This window comes from Oculina patagonica, chromosome 12, assembly GCF_052425735.1.
Source record: "Oculina patagonica isolate OP01 chromosome 12, crgOcupat, whole genome shotgun sequence".
NCBI classification, from domain to species: domain Eukaryota; kingdom Metazoa; phylum Cnidaria; class Anthozoa; order Scleractinia; family Oculinidae; genus Oculina; species Oculina patagonica.
The window spans coordinates 22220004-22237130 of record NC_135769.1 but is presented as its reverse complement, the minus strand read 5'-3'; the positions used below and the strand labels follow the sequence as shown (position 1 = coordinate 22237130).

Sequence of the window (17127 nt, the reverse complement as noted above, 5' to 3'; positions counted from 1 at the left end):
AATAGGGTCTTCGTTTTGTAGTTATTATTTTAAATAGGTTCGGAGCATTTTTTCGACACCTTTGCATTAATACAACAGTTTTGGCGACAACACTATCGCAGACTGCAATAATTCTCGCGAAGGAAGGGTGCAGCGAGTTTCCAATTAGTTCGAGTTGGTATTTGTTAGTTCTCATTCTCGTCCCCATAGCCCTTTCGTTTCTCTTAGCCGGCTTGGCACGAGAAAACGAAGGGCTCTTGGGAAACTGGATTTTTGAATTAATTCGACTTTTTTTGATTGGCTGTTTGGAACAAAGAATTCCTAAACGGAAGTCGAAAACAACGACTCTCTCATACATTCCTTTGAAACGTCATGACTGCATACATGAAGGCCGGAAGTCCTAGAATCTAGGACAGGAAATTCTGTGTCCCCAGAGCCCTTCGTTTCCTCGTGCCAAGGTCCTGCCGGCTAAGAGAAACGAAAAGGGCTATGGGGACGAGAATGGTTGGTGTTCGTCAGTTCTTGGCGTTCAGAAATGTTGCCCAGTCCCTCTCTTTTGTATCAATACCCTTGAAATTTCTGAATGTTATTGCTGGTTACGATCACTGGTACAGACAAAGATTTCCCTCGCCAACTACGACATTTCAATAATGTTTAAACGGTTTTTTGTTTGGCTTACAGATTATTATTTTCGGGAAGAAGTTTTCGTTTAAATGTTTGTGTTTACATTTAGAAGGGATGTAGTTGCGTCTGAAATTTTGTAGGAACAAAGTACATGCAAGAATTGCCCATGGTAAATCTCTTAAATATAACAATATGAAGCACAAAGCAAGATCTATAGTCGTCAAATCAGATAAACATGGCAAGTCTCTCCAGGGTCTTGTAAGACATAAAATACAAAATACACAAGACAAGCTCTTCAATAGAGCGTTCTAGATATTTGCATAAAAAATGATTTTTTTTCCCAAAGGAAAACCATTTTTATTTATTATCGTTTCACTCCTCCAATATGGCCGCCATGAACACACTCTAAAGGAGTTCGGGGAGGGTGATCATTAAATTAAGGATTTTAAGTTCTGAAATTTGGGGGTTAATTATCAGGGGGCTATTTTTGGAATTTTACGGTATCTTGCATTCTCGCACCCAGGGCAGTTGGCAGGGCGACACGAAGTAAACCGAGCAGGAAAATCGGTGCGAACGGAAGTTGTTCCCGTTCTTGCAAACTTCCTTTATCTTGCGCATGCAGACTGCAATTGAAAACTTACATTCAACTGTAAGTTTTCAATATCCTGTCCACCATTTGCTTTCTCCTTTATTACACGTCTTGGCAAAATGAACTGTTTTTAGATCAATCAGATCAATTAAATGCATCGAGTGAAACACAAAGCGCCCAGCCTCTGTATACGAATTTCAATCATTTTTGGTCGTCATTTACCTCTGCGACTCGACTCCCACCAAAATTTGTGTCACGCAGGTGGCTGCGATTCCAAGAATTGACGATTCGTGTAAATTATCAATTAATCAGAGTCATGTGATACGCACGTGTTTGCAATTATTGACGGAACAAGTTTGGCTTTCGAAAACTTTTCGGTGAAAACTGCGACGAAGGAAAGGTCATAGCTAAGAATAGCTAAGTTTTCACTTTCGATTACAGTAATCTCAACAACAACGTATCGTTTCAGTCACTTTCGAATGTTTTCACCGGTCACACAATATTTTTTACAACCCAACAATTGTATGTAACATGGCGATCAGACAGCATCGTGTCGCTCGTAACATGAACAGCGCTGCTGGTAAGTGAAAAAGCTTTTTTTATGTACCGATGGCTTTATAAAGTTGTCTATATTTTCCCTCTGGATTTGGCAAATGCTTAGATGGTAACAGAAGTCACTTACGTTAAATGCAGTTGTATCAATTAATATTTTATATTTGCTACACGTTCGTTTTCTGAATTCTGTTCAACAGAAACTCCCAAATTTGGCACAGAGATTGCGTTGTTTATATAAAATCAAAACAGCTACTATAAAAGAAAGCGACAACGATGTCAGGCTCACCAATGTCGTCTTGATATTGTCGGTAAAGTTCAAACATTGAACGTATGCAAATTTCTTGAAGATCACTTAATTTACATAACTGTCAGACATCTTCGGTTTATGGTTCATGTTTTACAGCAAAAAACGAAGAGAAAAAAAGAAAAATTAGATTACTTTGCTAGCAAGAACACACAATTCTTACTTGTAAGATTGATCGAGTTAGCGGGTTTTATATGTATCAAAATGATGATGCCCAAATGACTGAAAGATCATTACAAATTTAAGCCATACCAGGTTAGATCATACTGGTTTGAATGAACATGTTCCATAACAAATCAGTAAAATAAAATAAGTCTAGTAAAAATAGTCAGTCTGCCTTTAGATGACCAATCTGATAACCTGATATAGCCCGATTTCGACCGATTGCTGAACCTCGGTTACGCACTTCATACTGTGAAAGAATACCGTTGTCTTGGTAGTGTATTGACGGTCAGCGGATTTTTCTTTCAAAAACTCTCTTATGGCACCAAAGCGTGCAGTATTCTACTTTGATTCAGTTTTCATGTGTTTTACAAACGTCACCTAACACGTCGAATGACACATTGTATTTGCGGAAATTGTGCATGCAGACCGTTAAATATTTTTCAAGGTAAATTCTTTCTTACTCAAGTTTGCTTTTCTAGGCAACAGACCGACAACAGAGAGGATATATGCTGGGGATGTTGCACTGAAGGTCATACAGCAAAGTCAGCATAAACCTCGCGGTGCAAGGCAAGTTAGAGCCACCCCATGGCAACAGTACAGGCCTGAGGACTTAGAACAGACAACAGCTACTTTTTGTCATGTTATCGCGCTTTATTCAAGACGCAGCAAGGAGATATGGATTTGTGATATGACTTCTCCAAGTCCAAATGAAGTTATTGTGGTAAATATAGATACTAGATACAATGTTTTTTTTTTTCATAACCCTTTCCCCACATCAACGACCACATCAACATTTGGCAGTCGATCTTGCGCAATAACAACACTTTTTAAATTCCTGTTCGATCTGGCATGCATAAGTCAAGTAACCTTAAGTAAAGGCGAAAAAGGATTAGACAAACGGGATAAGAAGACAAACTCCCTAACGTTGTCTCATTTTTATGAGCTCATTTTTAACTTCTGTTTATAACAGAATGACGGAGAATACAGGATTATCTTGCATGTATCTCCTCGTAGAGGAGTCGTCATTGGTAACTCTTCAGTAGACAGCAAAGGGAACCAGCTTCCATCGTATGCACGTACATTCACCCTCCTGTTACCTGTAGACGTCCCCATGATTTACAATGCGACATTACAGCTTATCAAGGAGATGGAGGATAACGCTATTGTGTGTGACGAGATTGCCTTCAGCATAAAAACGAACATCCCGGGAGTAGGCTTCTCTTCTTATTACCAAAGTGGGAACGTAATTGAAATCGAGTACCCTCTTCCTAAATTAAAACTTACAGGTAAGTGGTTTTAAGATAGACAAAAAAAAAAATTAAAGGGCAAACAAACAAACAAACACACAAACAGAAAAAAAACAAGGTTTTACAGTAGAGGAAGTAGTTGAAAAACTGTACTGATTATTGACCGTCTTATTTAATTCTGGTCTTATTTGGTTTCGTGTTGTCCCAACACACTAAAAAGGCATAAACCTCCGAAGGAAAGGTACTAGGTTTTTTTACCCCCTGCTTTAGCACATGACGCGAAATACAGAATACATCGTAACTTTTGTAATTGGATTTTTTACACATAAATAGGGGTGCTGAAGTATCCCTTTGCCTGGAGTGTCATTATGTATTTTGAGGATCTAGCAGACAATGGTGAGTTCAGCATACAATACACCACTTTCATAATGACGGCCAATTTATTTATTCTTTTATATGTATGTTAATTAGCCCTACTGGCCTCGTTTTAGAGTAAAAATTCTTTTGAATTTTTCACATGCTGACGAGGCCAGTAGGGCTAATTAACATACATATAAAAGAATAAATAAATTGGCCGCCATTATGAAAGTGGTGTATGAATGTAGCCTTTAAGACAACAAGTGAGCTTAAGACATAAATAACCCATACTGATTTCTATATGCATTTCTGTTGATATTACCATTGAGACTTTAGTGGTACATACATCAAGACAAGACATATCCCCCAGTGAATGCTTTGTTTAACCATCACACCCCTAGCTGCTTGCCATTGTAGAGGAAAATACTCTGGTATATCATGAATATAGGCCCATTTACACAGGAGATTTTGATGCGAGTTTAGCTAAGATGACGGTTTTAAGCGCGGTGTCATGCATGGAAGGGTTTCTTGTGCTTTCTTTTAAATAGGTTCTACGGTGCGTGGAGGGGAAGGGGCGGAAGGGAAGGTGGGGTGGTGGGATAATCGGAATTTAGGGAGAACTTGATTCATGACGTAATTTCGTTTTGTCACTCTTGCAGGGCAATTTCTACTTTATAGACGTCATAGAAAGATACTGGAAAAATGGGCCAAAACAAGGCCACAATATCAAGATCTAGTTGCCATGATACTGCTCGAGGTGAGCCAAAATGTCGGATAAACCTGCCTTAACTATAACTAAATGCGAAATATCTTTTTCTTCTTATTGTGGGAGGCGCTGTGACCTAATGGTTATCGCACTGGACTCTGAATTGAATAGTCTGGGTTTTAGCGCTGGTCGGGGTCATATATAGTGCAGTGTTCTTACTCTCACTGTGCCTCTCTATACCCAGGAATGTAAATGGGAATACGTAACAGCGAACTGTTGGGTAACCTGGAGTGCTTATACTATTTAGCCATGAAAACCGGAATTTTCGGTTAGAATGCAAATGGTAAGGTTGATTTTTCGGGAATTCTGGATGGAACTAATGGACAACCTTCAGAGGTCATCCCAACCGGTTTCTTCTGACTACTGGTAAGCATCCCTGAAACATGCTGGGAGTGGGAAAGGGGGCGGGGGGGGGGGGGGGGGGTTGGGTCAGCAAAGCTGGTATTAACTGCAGAATCATTTTTATCTTGTTTGTTGATCACTGCCTGTTTTTTTAAATCGTTTATTAGTGGTTTGCCCATTCCTTTGGTAAGGGTAAGTCTCAACTACTTCAATATCTCACTAAACGACCAGCAGACGGGTGACGAGAATAAAGATAATGTTAATTGACGTTCCTTTGTACGTCTTTTTGTAGAAAGGTGTCGCTTCTTTAATCCAACACCGGCTGGAAGAGGGAGTCAATCTTGCCAAAAGAGCCTGCCGCTTGTCTTCATACTACAGCTGTGTAAATGACCGTGCCATCCGGGGCTATGCCTCTGCTGTGTATGCTGCTGCTGACAGATTTGCTGGCAATCAAGATGGTGCCGGTGAGCACATTGTTGAGGCTTTGGAGGTGAGATTTTTGCATGGTTTTAAAGTTATTTCGAGACGACAAAACATACCGAGGTTCCGGCAATAATGTAATTTTTTTTTTTAACAAAACCGTTCTCGACAAATGTTAGAAAGTCAGTAGAAGACGAGGCTGACTAGCGATATAGCGAGGATGCAAATAAAATGTAAAATGTAAATGTAAAACGTGAAGCTAGTAAGGGGTATTGGTTTGTTTAGTTGGATTCCTTAGGAGTTTTGTAAAAGCTTTTGTGTCAATGCGTTAGTATGAAATTCACTAAAATGATTACTTTCTATACTAAATTTCATTAACAAAAGTTTTATTCTTGTTATTTAAAAACATTATCAGCAGACCCTCGAACCGGGATGAAAATGACTGCTTCATATTTAAGACTTGTATTGTGAGACAAACGAATAAACTTGACTCTGAAGATGACTTCCGCTCAGGTTGTCAAAAAGTCAGCCACCAACAACAGTTCTTCTCAGAACTACTCTCACCTGGACGATCATACTTTACGACCTACTGATACTCCTGGGTTCAAACCATTTACTATATAACTTAAACCATTTGCATGTTTAATCGTCCGTAGATATTTGAGCCAATGGAACCGTCTACGTATACCTCAATAACGCTCTACAACATTGGGGCAATAACCATGGAAAGGTCAGCCATTGCGGGGGTAAGCGATGTCGAAGAAAAGGAAGCAGAGAGTTTCCTCCAGAAGGCGGCAGAACACTGGATGCATCAACACCTAAACACAACAGCCCGCGTGCTTCCTCGAGTATACAACAGATTGATCTCCCTATACCTCAAGTGCTCCCCAAACGGGGCACCCGATCTTAATGTTGCTGTATCCCAAGACAGCTTGACACGCGCTGGTACCATCATCATAAGATTTAACAGCCTCTTTCCGCACTGTTCGAATTGGATGACTAGCACTTTCTGCCTTTGCAAGACTGACCATTGCATCAGGTCAAGAGATATCGACGGCGGTAAGGGTGACTCAATTACCTTTCTGTTACCTTCAAGTATCTGTATCACGGCCACGAACATGAATGCTTTAAACTTAACTATCATTTTCACCATTGAATCTTCCTGCTATTCGTCGAGTCTTGACACGGTGAAATAAAATCACGCAGATTTTCTTTAATTCTTCCATCTTACTTAATTTGCCGTAACAAGAAAATATCCTGTAGGAAAAGAAAACTAACAGTTAACAGTTTATTAAGTGTTTAATAACGCTATCTGATAGTGGACTGATTGTTTGATCGATCGATCGATCGATCGATCGATCGATCGATTGATTGAGTGAGTGAGTGATTCACGAATTGATTGATCAACTGAAAGACTGATTATTGACTGTTAATTGATTGGTTGGGTGGCTGATTGACTGATTGATTGATCGATCGATTAGTCGATCGATTTATTGTCTGTCTGTCTGTCTGTCTGATTGACTGAAGGACTGACAAAGGAACGGACGAACACTATATCAGTGGACATTAAGCATTAACCATAATATTCTCTTGCAGGTTTGATGGCTGCTCAACAAGCTCTAGATGTTTCCATGCAGTCCGGATTACAGAGAGAGATAACAGGAGCAATACAACGGATAAATCTATTAAGGGAACTTGACACCCTCAGACGACGACCACCAGAAGTGCCTGACAGACTGTAGATGTGTATTTAATAATAATAATATAGTCATATTTATGCAGGATTACCTGTTATTAAAATGCATAAAAATAATTACAAAAAATACTTAAAATTACTTATTGTATGGTATTCCTCTTGCCACAAATGACTGATTGACTAGCGAATTCAACTGCGTTAGCGGGATTTTCTTCCAGAACGGGAATAACAGGAGGGCTGATTGCCCTGCAGTACAGTATAAACAGTATTTCGGTCGATTATTCCAGTGGTTATGAAGCCAACAAAGTATATTTAAGACGTCCGTGCTAATTGTTTATACGCATCGTTACAGTGCACGTAATCCATGTCGCAATGTCACGCCACGTCGTGCACCAAGGTTGCGCGCTGATGAAGAAATCTAATTATGTAAATGACTGGTGGCCGTTGCGTTAAATTCACTTAGCGGTTTTACCTTAATTCGTACATCGTACACGCTGTTAAGACCATTTCGAAGCTTACATTGCAGTACAATGCAGAACGTCCTATATAACATACCTTAGAAGTAAACCTCTTGAAAGCCAACAATTTCAAAGTGCTGAGTGTCCACTGGCTTCTTGTTAACGTGGTTAAGGTGGTTTAATTTCCCACAATTCCTGAAGAAGAACGTAAATAAATGACCATGGAAACAAGAAACAGGGGAAGGTAGAGAGAAGACAGGGTATAGGAAGGGATAGAGGGAGGGGGTAGAGAAAGAGAGAGGGAGGAAAAGGAAGGAAAGGAGGGATGGAGAGAAGGAGAGAACGAGGGAGGGAGACAGAGGAAGGAATCAATCAAGGGAAGAGGCACAGAAACAAATTGCAAATTCCGTTTCTAGCAAATACCTATGGCTTAGTCCCTTCAGGGTGCCTGGCACTCAGACAAACAAACCATTGAAACTTAAAATCACATAATTTACCAATTCCTTGACTCGATCATATTGCAGGTACTGTGGAAACTCAGTGCCGAATTGTCTTGCCTTCAATCTTTTCTCCACTTTTTCTAGCTCTTCTATTTTACCAAGAAAATAGTTGTATGCTGGAGACGTTACCGCTAGCTCCTCGAGGGTGAAGTTCAATCTGAATGTAAAAGGAAAGTTTACATTGTAATTGTTTATACAAACATGGTCGACGTTTGCCTTTTTTATTAGCTTCTGTCATACAGACGTACCTGAAAAGAGTTTGTTCATAGACATAATTCAACTGAAAACTGATTGGAGGAGTTCCACGCGTGCAACAAGCGCGACTAATGACGTCAATTCGACATATTTCTTGTCAACAGTCTTAAGTCGTTTTGTTTCTCAGTTTGGTTTGCATTATTAACTGCGCTGCGCAGTTCTTGCTCTGCAAGCGGTTTTTTAACTGCGCTGCGCAGTTCTTGCTCTGCACGTCCTTTTTTTTTTTTTTTCTCAGTGACCAGACTGATGTCCCCGCTCGGCCAGGCTGGGGTCACGCAAGGTTTAAAAGCTAGAAAACACTTACTAATAGGAAATTTTCAAATGCTTTGGTCTTAATAAGCATGTTTAGCGTGAGATGTCCGATTTTGAAGCGGAAGGAAAAATATATTTCAGCGGGCCAGAATCTGTGAATAAATACCATTACGTTGGTGTTAAAGAATGTGCTGACATGACAAGTTTCACTTTCTATCGGCTAGACCTCGAGTCACGTAATTTTTCAAAGCTATTAATCAGCTACATTTCAAATCTTTGCGAATCCTTTGGTCTTTACTAAACACATTTATTGCAAAGTATTTCTCTTTTAAGCGTAATCTATTTTTAGGCTGTGTTATTGAAAGGATTTTAAAGATGTGAAGAAAAATTCCCTTCACAAACATGCCCTGACTTGTACCGCTTACGTCATTTGGTAGGCTAGGGGAATACCCTCTGTGCTAAAAACGGCTTTAGCGTCCACGCGTGGGAATTCGGCCAGAATTTGCATAATAATTAATCGCGGCTGGAACTAGTCAACCATGAAATGTCACACAAGGTGTCTTTTTTTATCATCATGTTTGTCACTCGCTACATTTTAACAACCGCCTATTGTAATACAGAAAGAGGAAGAAAGACGCCAGACGTAATGAAATCAATATTCGGGGTTTGTTTCGAAAGCCGGTGTTTTTTTTAGGGCGATCATAATTTATTTGAGGCGGGTTAGGGTAAGGGGGGGGGGGGGGGGGGTCAGCTTTTATGGCAAAGGCTTTTTTTCCACTGTCAGGATGTGGAATTTTTTATTTATTTATTTATTTTATTTTTTCCCCATTTCACTTCAAGTTGTTCAATATTTTTTAGTTATCTTTTTTTCATTCCCCCGCCATGGCTCCCTTAGGGTGGTCACGTGACCAGCGCAGTTTTAAGCTATAAGAGCTTCTTGTTTTTTTCTCAGTGACCAGACTGATGCCCCCGCTCGGCCGGGCTTGGGTCACGCAAGGTTTAAAAGCTAGAAAAAACTTACCAATGGGAAATTTTCAAATGCTTTGGTCTTAATAAGCATGTTTAGCGTGAGACGTCCGATTTTGAAGCGTTTTACTCAAAGAAATTTCTAAATTTTCACGCGTCGAAGGAAAAATATATTTCAGCGGGCCAGAATCTGTGAATAAATACCATTACGTTGGTGTAAAAGAATGTGCTGACATGACAAGTTTCACTTTCGATCGGCTAGACCTCGAGTCACGTAATTTTTCAAAGCTATTATCAGCTACCTTTCAAATCTTTGCGAAGCTATTAATCTTTCTTTACAAAATTCAGTGTGAAGTATTTTGAAGCGTTTAAATCGAAGAAAATACTAAAATTTCACGCTTTAAAAAAATACGCTTTAGCGGGCAAGAATTTACATTTATTTACATTACGTTTGTGTCCTGGAATGTGCTGGCGTTAGCAAATTTTTACTTTCACAAGGCACTGATCGGCAAGAATCACGCAATGCTCTGAAAGGTTTAAATCTGCCACAAACGGAAACTAAACAAATCCTCTGGTCTAAACTTAGCATGTTAAGTGTGAAATGTTCGACTTTTTAGCGTTATTTATTTTTGGAGCTGTGTCATCCATAGGATTTCTGAAATCTGATGGAAAATCACTGAGACAAACCCTGACTTGCAAGGGTTACGTCATTGCTAAATTAATTCCCCGGGGAATTCCCATTCAGCAAAACACAGGTCTAGTGTTTTTCTCAAATTTGATTTAATTATTTGCTCCAATATTCCATTTTCGGAGCTGGTTATTCAATCTTTAAACGGTAATTCAAGACAACACTGGATGCTGATTTAAAAGATTTTTTTGTTTCACGGATCAGGATCGTGAGAATTAAATTTGGCCAGCATTAGGCCATCCCAATAAAAAGTTTCGTTTCCCATCGCCTCGTCTCTTTTGATGGTGGGTCGGTCGGTCGGGCAAAAAAAAAAGAAAAAAAGAAAAAAGATGGAACGCTTGAAGGAAGAAAGCCTCGGGTTACGAATGTGAAAAGGTGGCTATTTCGTTCGTTACTTCCGTTATTCTTTCTTTAATCAAAATTAAAGGCAAGGACATCACATAATGTCAATTGTTGTTGAAAAAACAAGATCGTGTGCTTGTAAATTAAAGTACTTGCTTCTTTGACTAGTGAATCTGCATTTTTTTTTTTTACTTTTTGAAAAAAATGGGTCGGTCGGGCGATGGGAAACGAAACATTTTATTGGGATGGCCTAATAGCATATAAGGTAAGAAAAATATTTAATTTCGGATGGAACTAGTCAACCATGAAATGTCACGCAAGGTGTTTTCCTACCATCTTGTTTGTCAGTCGCAACATTGTTCGACGCAGGTAAAGGGGATAAGGGGGGGGGGGGGGCGCATTTTTTGTTCCCCCCACATGGCTCCCCTAAAGTGCTCACGAGACCAGCGCAGTTGTAAGCTCTAAGAGCTCTTGTTTGAAACTACTGTCAACACTTCTTTAACGTTATGAATAAACAAATGAATAATAATATTATTATAATATTGCATTACATTGGACCACTCTATGCTATTAACAAATTGACATATTTATTTCAAGTATCTAAATTTCAGGCGTGTACTGAAAATATTCATTGCTTATAAGGCCTTATTCTAGGGTAGAGTACGAAGGTTGAATACATCATACATGTACTTTATAATATAACTTTTTTTTTCGGTGTTTAACTGTGTCTTGTTTATTCAACTTACCGCTTTTCGATCGCCAGTAAAAGAACTACTTGTGTATTTGGTTCCAAGAAGCGCAAGACAGTTTCAATGAAGGCATCAGTCAACGAGTCATCGTAAATCACTACAATTAATAGTTCGAAAAAAAAAGTAAGAACCCTTACGTTAAGTCTTAACACAAGCCTGGTTTACCCTAACAAAGCAAGAGCAAGCACTGCTAGAATATGTAATGCAAGTGCAGGTACTGTACGTTTACATATGCACGTATAAAAAAGTGCAAGTACAGTTTACACTTATTAAGTAACTACAAAAATTCAGGTGTGTTAAGCAAGCGTACAGAACGTTAATACGCAGGTACATTTGATGTTCTTTTCCAAGATCTGCTGCATTTGTGCTTGCTTTATCAATGCTCAAACATACAAATTTGGCACTAAGTGCAACACAAGCCAAGAAAGTGGAATTAATAATACTAATAATACCCCTTCTGTGCGCTTGCATTTGCGGTTGTGCTTGCTTTACACAGGTTCACACGCTCTTGTTTTACACGCGTGAGCTCTAGCCAAGCTATAATGATCAATATGCAAATTCGCCATCTTGGCTTTTCAACATTTTGCATAGTAGCTCATTTCAGTAGATGGGATTATTTGATAATGGCCGCGGCCGCACTTGGTGAGTTAACCGGGTTATTTCCAATTAATCAATTAAAATTAACCGGGTTAAAAAAATGTCTAGTGTCGCCGCGTATTTGGAAAGTTAACTGACTCTTAACCAGGTTAGTGGTTCCCATGGAAATTAATCAAAGAACAATAGATTTTTTAACTGGGTTAGGTTAATTAGAAACTACCTTTCTGGGTCGTTCTAACCAGGTTAGTGGTTTCTTATCAGATTCAACTATTGTTTTCTTTGCCAAATGTGTCAATCATCTCCATGTAAGAGAAGGTATTCTTTTCCATTACACGCAAACATGGCGTTCGGACACAATTCGTGGCTTAATTCTATAATTTCCCTTGCAATTAGGAAACTCTAGAACCACCAGAGAAATGCGGATTATTTGGCTCAAACAGGGCTCTCATGGTTTCTGATGATCTCTTTTCTCTCTTCGCCGATTCCTTGAAAAAAGTGAACTTGAAGGTCTTGAAGGTGATTTCGATATGGGGGATAATATTTGAAACAACTGGGCTTGAAATTTGCAAAGAACGCATTCGGAAGAAATAGAAAAAACAGAAGAAGAAATGAGCAAGTTATAGAATTATCATGAAAACCGGCCGTTTTTGCTTGTTTTCAAATAGCTTAACCATGACATCACTTCAGTCTGGTCTGATCGTAATGCGGCCGCTAAAAATATTTAGTTGAGTTAGTTATGGTAACTATACTTTAACCGAGTTAAGTTTTGTGGAAATTTTTAACCGGGTTTCTAAAAAGTTAACCCAGTCAACTCTCTAAGTGCGGCCGCGGCCAATAAATTATAATGAACTGACAATTTCCCCCTTAGACTTTTCACAGCCTCTGTATGCTCGACGTCTGCCTTATTTTCAGAGGAAGTTAGATCTTGAACCAACCTTGTTCCCAGGGTCTCTCTCCAGACCTGGGAACGAGGTTGAACTTGAACATGCAAAGATCTGCATAAGTCACAGCACTACGAGTAACATGCTGACAAATTTCAAAAAACTTTCTGAAAAAAGTTTTTATCAGGAAAACGTCAGTTGGGGCACAGGTGTCTTTCCCGTTAAACTACCTAAAGAGTTTGCGTTTCACAATGTCCAATCAAGAACAACATGAGTAGTCAGAAAGTTGTGACGTCAGCTTGTCGTCAGCGTGATACTACGTCACGTTGCCTAGCAATATCCCTACTGAAGAACTGCGGAATAATAAAAATCCGTCTAAAAATGTGCATGTTCAAGTGTGTACAATAGCCGAGGTTTCTGTCAAAACTCACCATCTGCTGCCAGCACGATAGATACGTCTGTTAAGGCTTCTTGGTCTTCCTTTGTCCAACAAAATGGACCGTTACCTGGAGCAAGAAAAACAATATAATTAAAACTTCTGAAGTTGAAAAAGAAAGAACTGGGCCAGGATATGCAAATTGAATCTAACTTACCAGTTTCTTTGGATACTAATTATGTGCCAATCGACATTTTATAATTCAGAAAAAAGCTCATATTGATTATGGAGACACAGAATTGGCAGGCGCGGTGGCCTAACGGTTAGAGCGTTGCACTTCAGACAGGAGGTCTGTGTTCAAGCTCTTTGCTCTCTGCTAGTCCAATTGACAATCGACCATATTTTTCATCGTCTACACTCTTATAGACAATAAAAAAGATGGGCCGTAAGGCGAGTGGGTTTACTGCTAACTTTGGGACATTTTTTGGCGTCATTTCTATGGTCTATAAGAATTTATATAATAACCTGAATTCTACGCGCATTTTGATTGGTTCTTACTTATGATCTATCAGAGTACAGACACATAGTTGACGTCACGCGGTGGTGTGACTCGCGCGCGTGATCAGAGTTCATAGTCCAAATCAGAGTTGTCGGCAAAGTTTTTCAAACTTGCGGGGCCACAACAAAGCAAAAAAGTTCAGCTTAATTACAAATCTTCAGTGAGAAACAATACGCCAAGCATCGTTCACCTTTCGAAGCATTTAACTGGGCGAAACAAGCTTGAAGAAGACAGTGAATTATACGAGAAATTATCCGAAATCTGTATGAAAGTTTGACCGATGTTGTACAGTTGGACGACGCCACGGGAAATAAACGAATTGCGGTTGAACGCTTCGGTTAATGCTTACAGATTTGAACAACTTTCCAAATCGGAATAAAGGTTAGTTTTTTCATTGACCTTCAATTGACCATTTTTCTGTTTATTCAATCGGATTAACAATGCTTCGTGTTAACGAAAACTTAATAGTGAAATCAAACCAACTTAGCTCATCGGTACGGCAGCATTGCTCACACAGAAGTGTGCTGAAGTCTTGTGTTATTATATAAAACAAATAGATTTCATTTTGCCGTGCGTCTGTTCAGTAATAGATCACAGAAGACGTCAAAATGTGGTATGAACATCAGTGACCCACTCGGCTAGCGCCTCGTGGGCCACTTCTCTGTTCATACCACATTTTGACGTCATCTGTGATCTATTACTGAACAGACGCACGGCAAAATGAAATCTATTTGTTAAGTAGAACATGGAAAAATGTGATTCACTTGACATAACACCTCGTGTTATCGCAGTTTTTCCACTTGAAACCGTCGAATCTGCAGGGAATTTCACCCAGAAATGTGACGACAATTTCTCAAGATTTCCAAAGTTTGACTTATCTTACGTTACAGATTACGTCATTCTCATGGTCTATACTTCATCGACCACAGCTCTTGACCAATGAGCGCGCGAGAATTCTTTCAGTTATAGCATAACACAGGTCACCTCTTCATTTTATTTAACGATATCCATTTATACACCAGGGTGAAGAGACACCGTGAGAATAAAGTGTCTCCCAAGAACACAACGCAATGACCCCGGTCATGGAGGACTAGCCACTACACTACCGCACTTTCAAGGAGACAAACTAAAGAACTTCTGTCAAAAGGTTGTGGCAGTGTAACGCAAATAAGTTCATTTACTTACCAGTTGGTAGTACAGGATTCAACCAGTCAAATTTACGGACTGTAACAACATCACTACCTGAGAATATAAAACACTTGATTACACAAATAAGACAGCTGAGAGGGCTAATAACTGAAATCAACCAATCAGAATGCTTTACTGCCAGTCTAATATTTTTCTGTGTATTGAACTTGGTAAAGTTTGCTACACTGCTATTGTTTAACGATAAAAGAAGAAGAAATTTAAGTGCCAGTATTTTTCTTTACGAGATCATAAAAAATAGTTCTTAATTTATGTAAAACTTTTCTTTATTCTCTTCCTTTCAGACTAGCCTGCGTCGCTGACAATCTGAACCGCCGGTATAATCGAGGATTTCGTGACATACTCGGCTGCACGTAGGCTATCTAAGATCGGCGCATTCACATAATTATATATCGGCAAGCTGAAGGTAAGGTTGTGTTAATAAATCTCTTATTACTTAAATTATTTTGTAAACCAGGAAAAAAATCGGAACTAGTACTTTAACAAGATTTTTGCACAAATGATTTAATTTCACTTTAACTTATTTCTCTATATACAGTTGACATTTATTAACTCTGTACACACAACAACGGATATATTTCACATTGTGTTTTCATATTTATCAATATCGTTCTAAAAGCTATACATTGCTCTCGTTATCATGTGATCATAGTTGTGATGCGTAAAACGTGATTGCATTGCTATAAAAGTTTTCGTGTCACGTTTTGTACTTGCAACCATGAAGTGCAGAAAGAATGAAAAAAAAAAACTGTAAATAAACAAAGAAAAATCCTTGGAAGCTGCTAAAGAATAAATAAAAGACTACGTAAAGAATATAATTACGTATTTTATGTAATACGTAGTAGAACGTATTGCATAGTAGGTTAGTAAGTTAGTTAGCTAGTTTTTTTTTTTTTTGCATCTTTTTATAATTCTATTTTTTTGTAATGCGCCATTGAACCTTTGGGAAATGGCGCTATAAAAATTTCATTATCATCATTCTCATCATCATTATATCGTGAGGACTTGACTGCGAGCAATCTCTCTTTTAGTAAATAAAAAAAAAAACGTGGAACGAACGCAAAAATAACGAGCGAAATCGAGCGGCTTCGCCGCGAGTAGCGCGGACTTGCCACTCGGATCGCGCTCGATCTCACTCACTAATTTTGCGTTCGTTCCACGGATTTTTTAAGAAAAAAAAAAAGAGAGACTACTCGCAGTCTACGTTCAAAAAAACGTTCAAAAACGTTCAAAAAACGTTCAAAAAAACTTAAAGACTTAAGTTTTTAACAACAAAGTGCGCAGACTCGCTTCATCTTGTAACTAAAACTTAATGTAAGTTATGTATAATATCTTTGTAAAAACGTCACTCATGTTAGCTATAGCACAAATGTTAATGAATACAGGATTGGACATATTGGATAAAGAAGTCCATCATTTAAGATTCCGCGCTGCCATTGTGATCTTCCGCTGTACCAGCCACAGCAAGCTGTATTGGTTCACCCGCGCCGGTAGCCCTTAGCTGCGTCGGTAGCCTGACTGTATTATGTTTCAACATTTGACGATGAAGAATAGGGTTTGCCACATACATGAAATGAACCATCGCAGAGGTAACCAGTCTGGCAGTTCTCTCTTTTGCGTCTAGAAGATCCCCGCTCGTGATCAGATGGGAAATTATAACGGGAATTCGGAATAACAGAAAAACACCACAGATTTTGTAGGTCAACCAAGTGAGTTTTTTCTCTCTGCGTTGATGAGCAGAATTTGTGGCATTCACGGCAGAAGAACGAAAAGCTTTCAAGATGCGAAAGAAAGAAATGACTACTATCAAAATGGTAATCTTGTCGAATTGGCCCACTACCACTAGAACAGCTTCGAAAAGACCACCGTATTCAATTATACTGTTGCTGTAAGGGTAAAACGCAGTGCATACAGACGGTTCATTCCGTATCGAAATGCCGATCAAAACAGCAGTTGTAAAGGCGAAGATCCAAGTCACTCCGATGAGTATCTTCACATTTGTTGTTGTTAAACGGCGATTAAAGATTAAAGATCAAAAGCCATTAGCCACAAAGTTAGAGCGTTCACCACCATGCAAGCATACCCCAAGGTAAAGCCAACTTAACAAAATATCTCAGCGACGAACATGTCCCGAATCCGAAAATAGTTCACAATTGTCATAACTATCAACAAGGGCATGTAAAACAGCGACGAGAAAACTCCTATCACAGCAAGGTTTCCTAACAAATAGTGAGGAACTTTACGAAGGTCTCGC

The 17127-nt window shown here is 39.1% G+C and overlaps 2 protein-coding genes across 3 annotated transcripts in view; one reads left to right on the top strand and one right to left on the bottom strand.

The window, feature by feature from the left end:
* Positions 1-1563: 1563 nt before the first annotated feature.
* On the top strand, positions 1564-7267 carry LOC144633673 (uncharacterized). Its single transcript, XM_078492524.1, has 8 exons — positions 1564-1772; positions 2696-2937; positions 3187-3502; positions 3797-3859; positions 4480-4577; positions 5221-5418; positions 6005-6407; positions 6945-7267. Exons 1-8 carry the CDS (start codon positions 1724-1726, stop codon positions 7088-7090), a joined length of 1515 nt encoding a protein of 504 aa, XP_078348650.1. The 5' UTR covers positions 1564-1723; the 3' UTR covers positions 7091-7267.
* Positions 5120-17127, bottom strand: part of LOC144633688 (methyltransferase-like protein 22) — a 23818-nt gene continuing 11810 nt past the window's right edge. Inside the window, exons 7-12 of one of the 2 annotated variants that reach the window (XM_078492547.1) lie at positions 14853-14909; positions 13164-13238; positions 11252-11351; positions 8000-8159; positions 7600-7697; positions 5120-6605 (exon numbers count right to left, since the gene is read on the bottom strand). In XM_078492547.1, coding sequence (XP_078348673.1) covers positions 7671-7697; positions 8000-8159; positions 11252-11351; positions 13164-13238; positions 14853-14909 — 419 coding nt within the window. In that variant the 3' untranslated portion in view covers positions 5120-6605; positions 7600-7670. Of the gene's footprint in view, positions 6606-7599; positions 7698-7999; positions 8160-11251; positions 11352-13163; positions 13239-14852; positions 14910-17127 lie in introns of those variants that run through there. The other variant, XM_078492548.1, reaches the window with a different exon arrangement.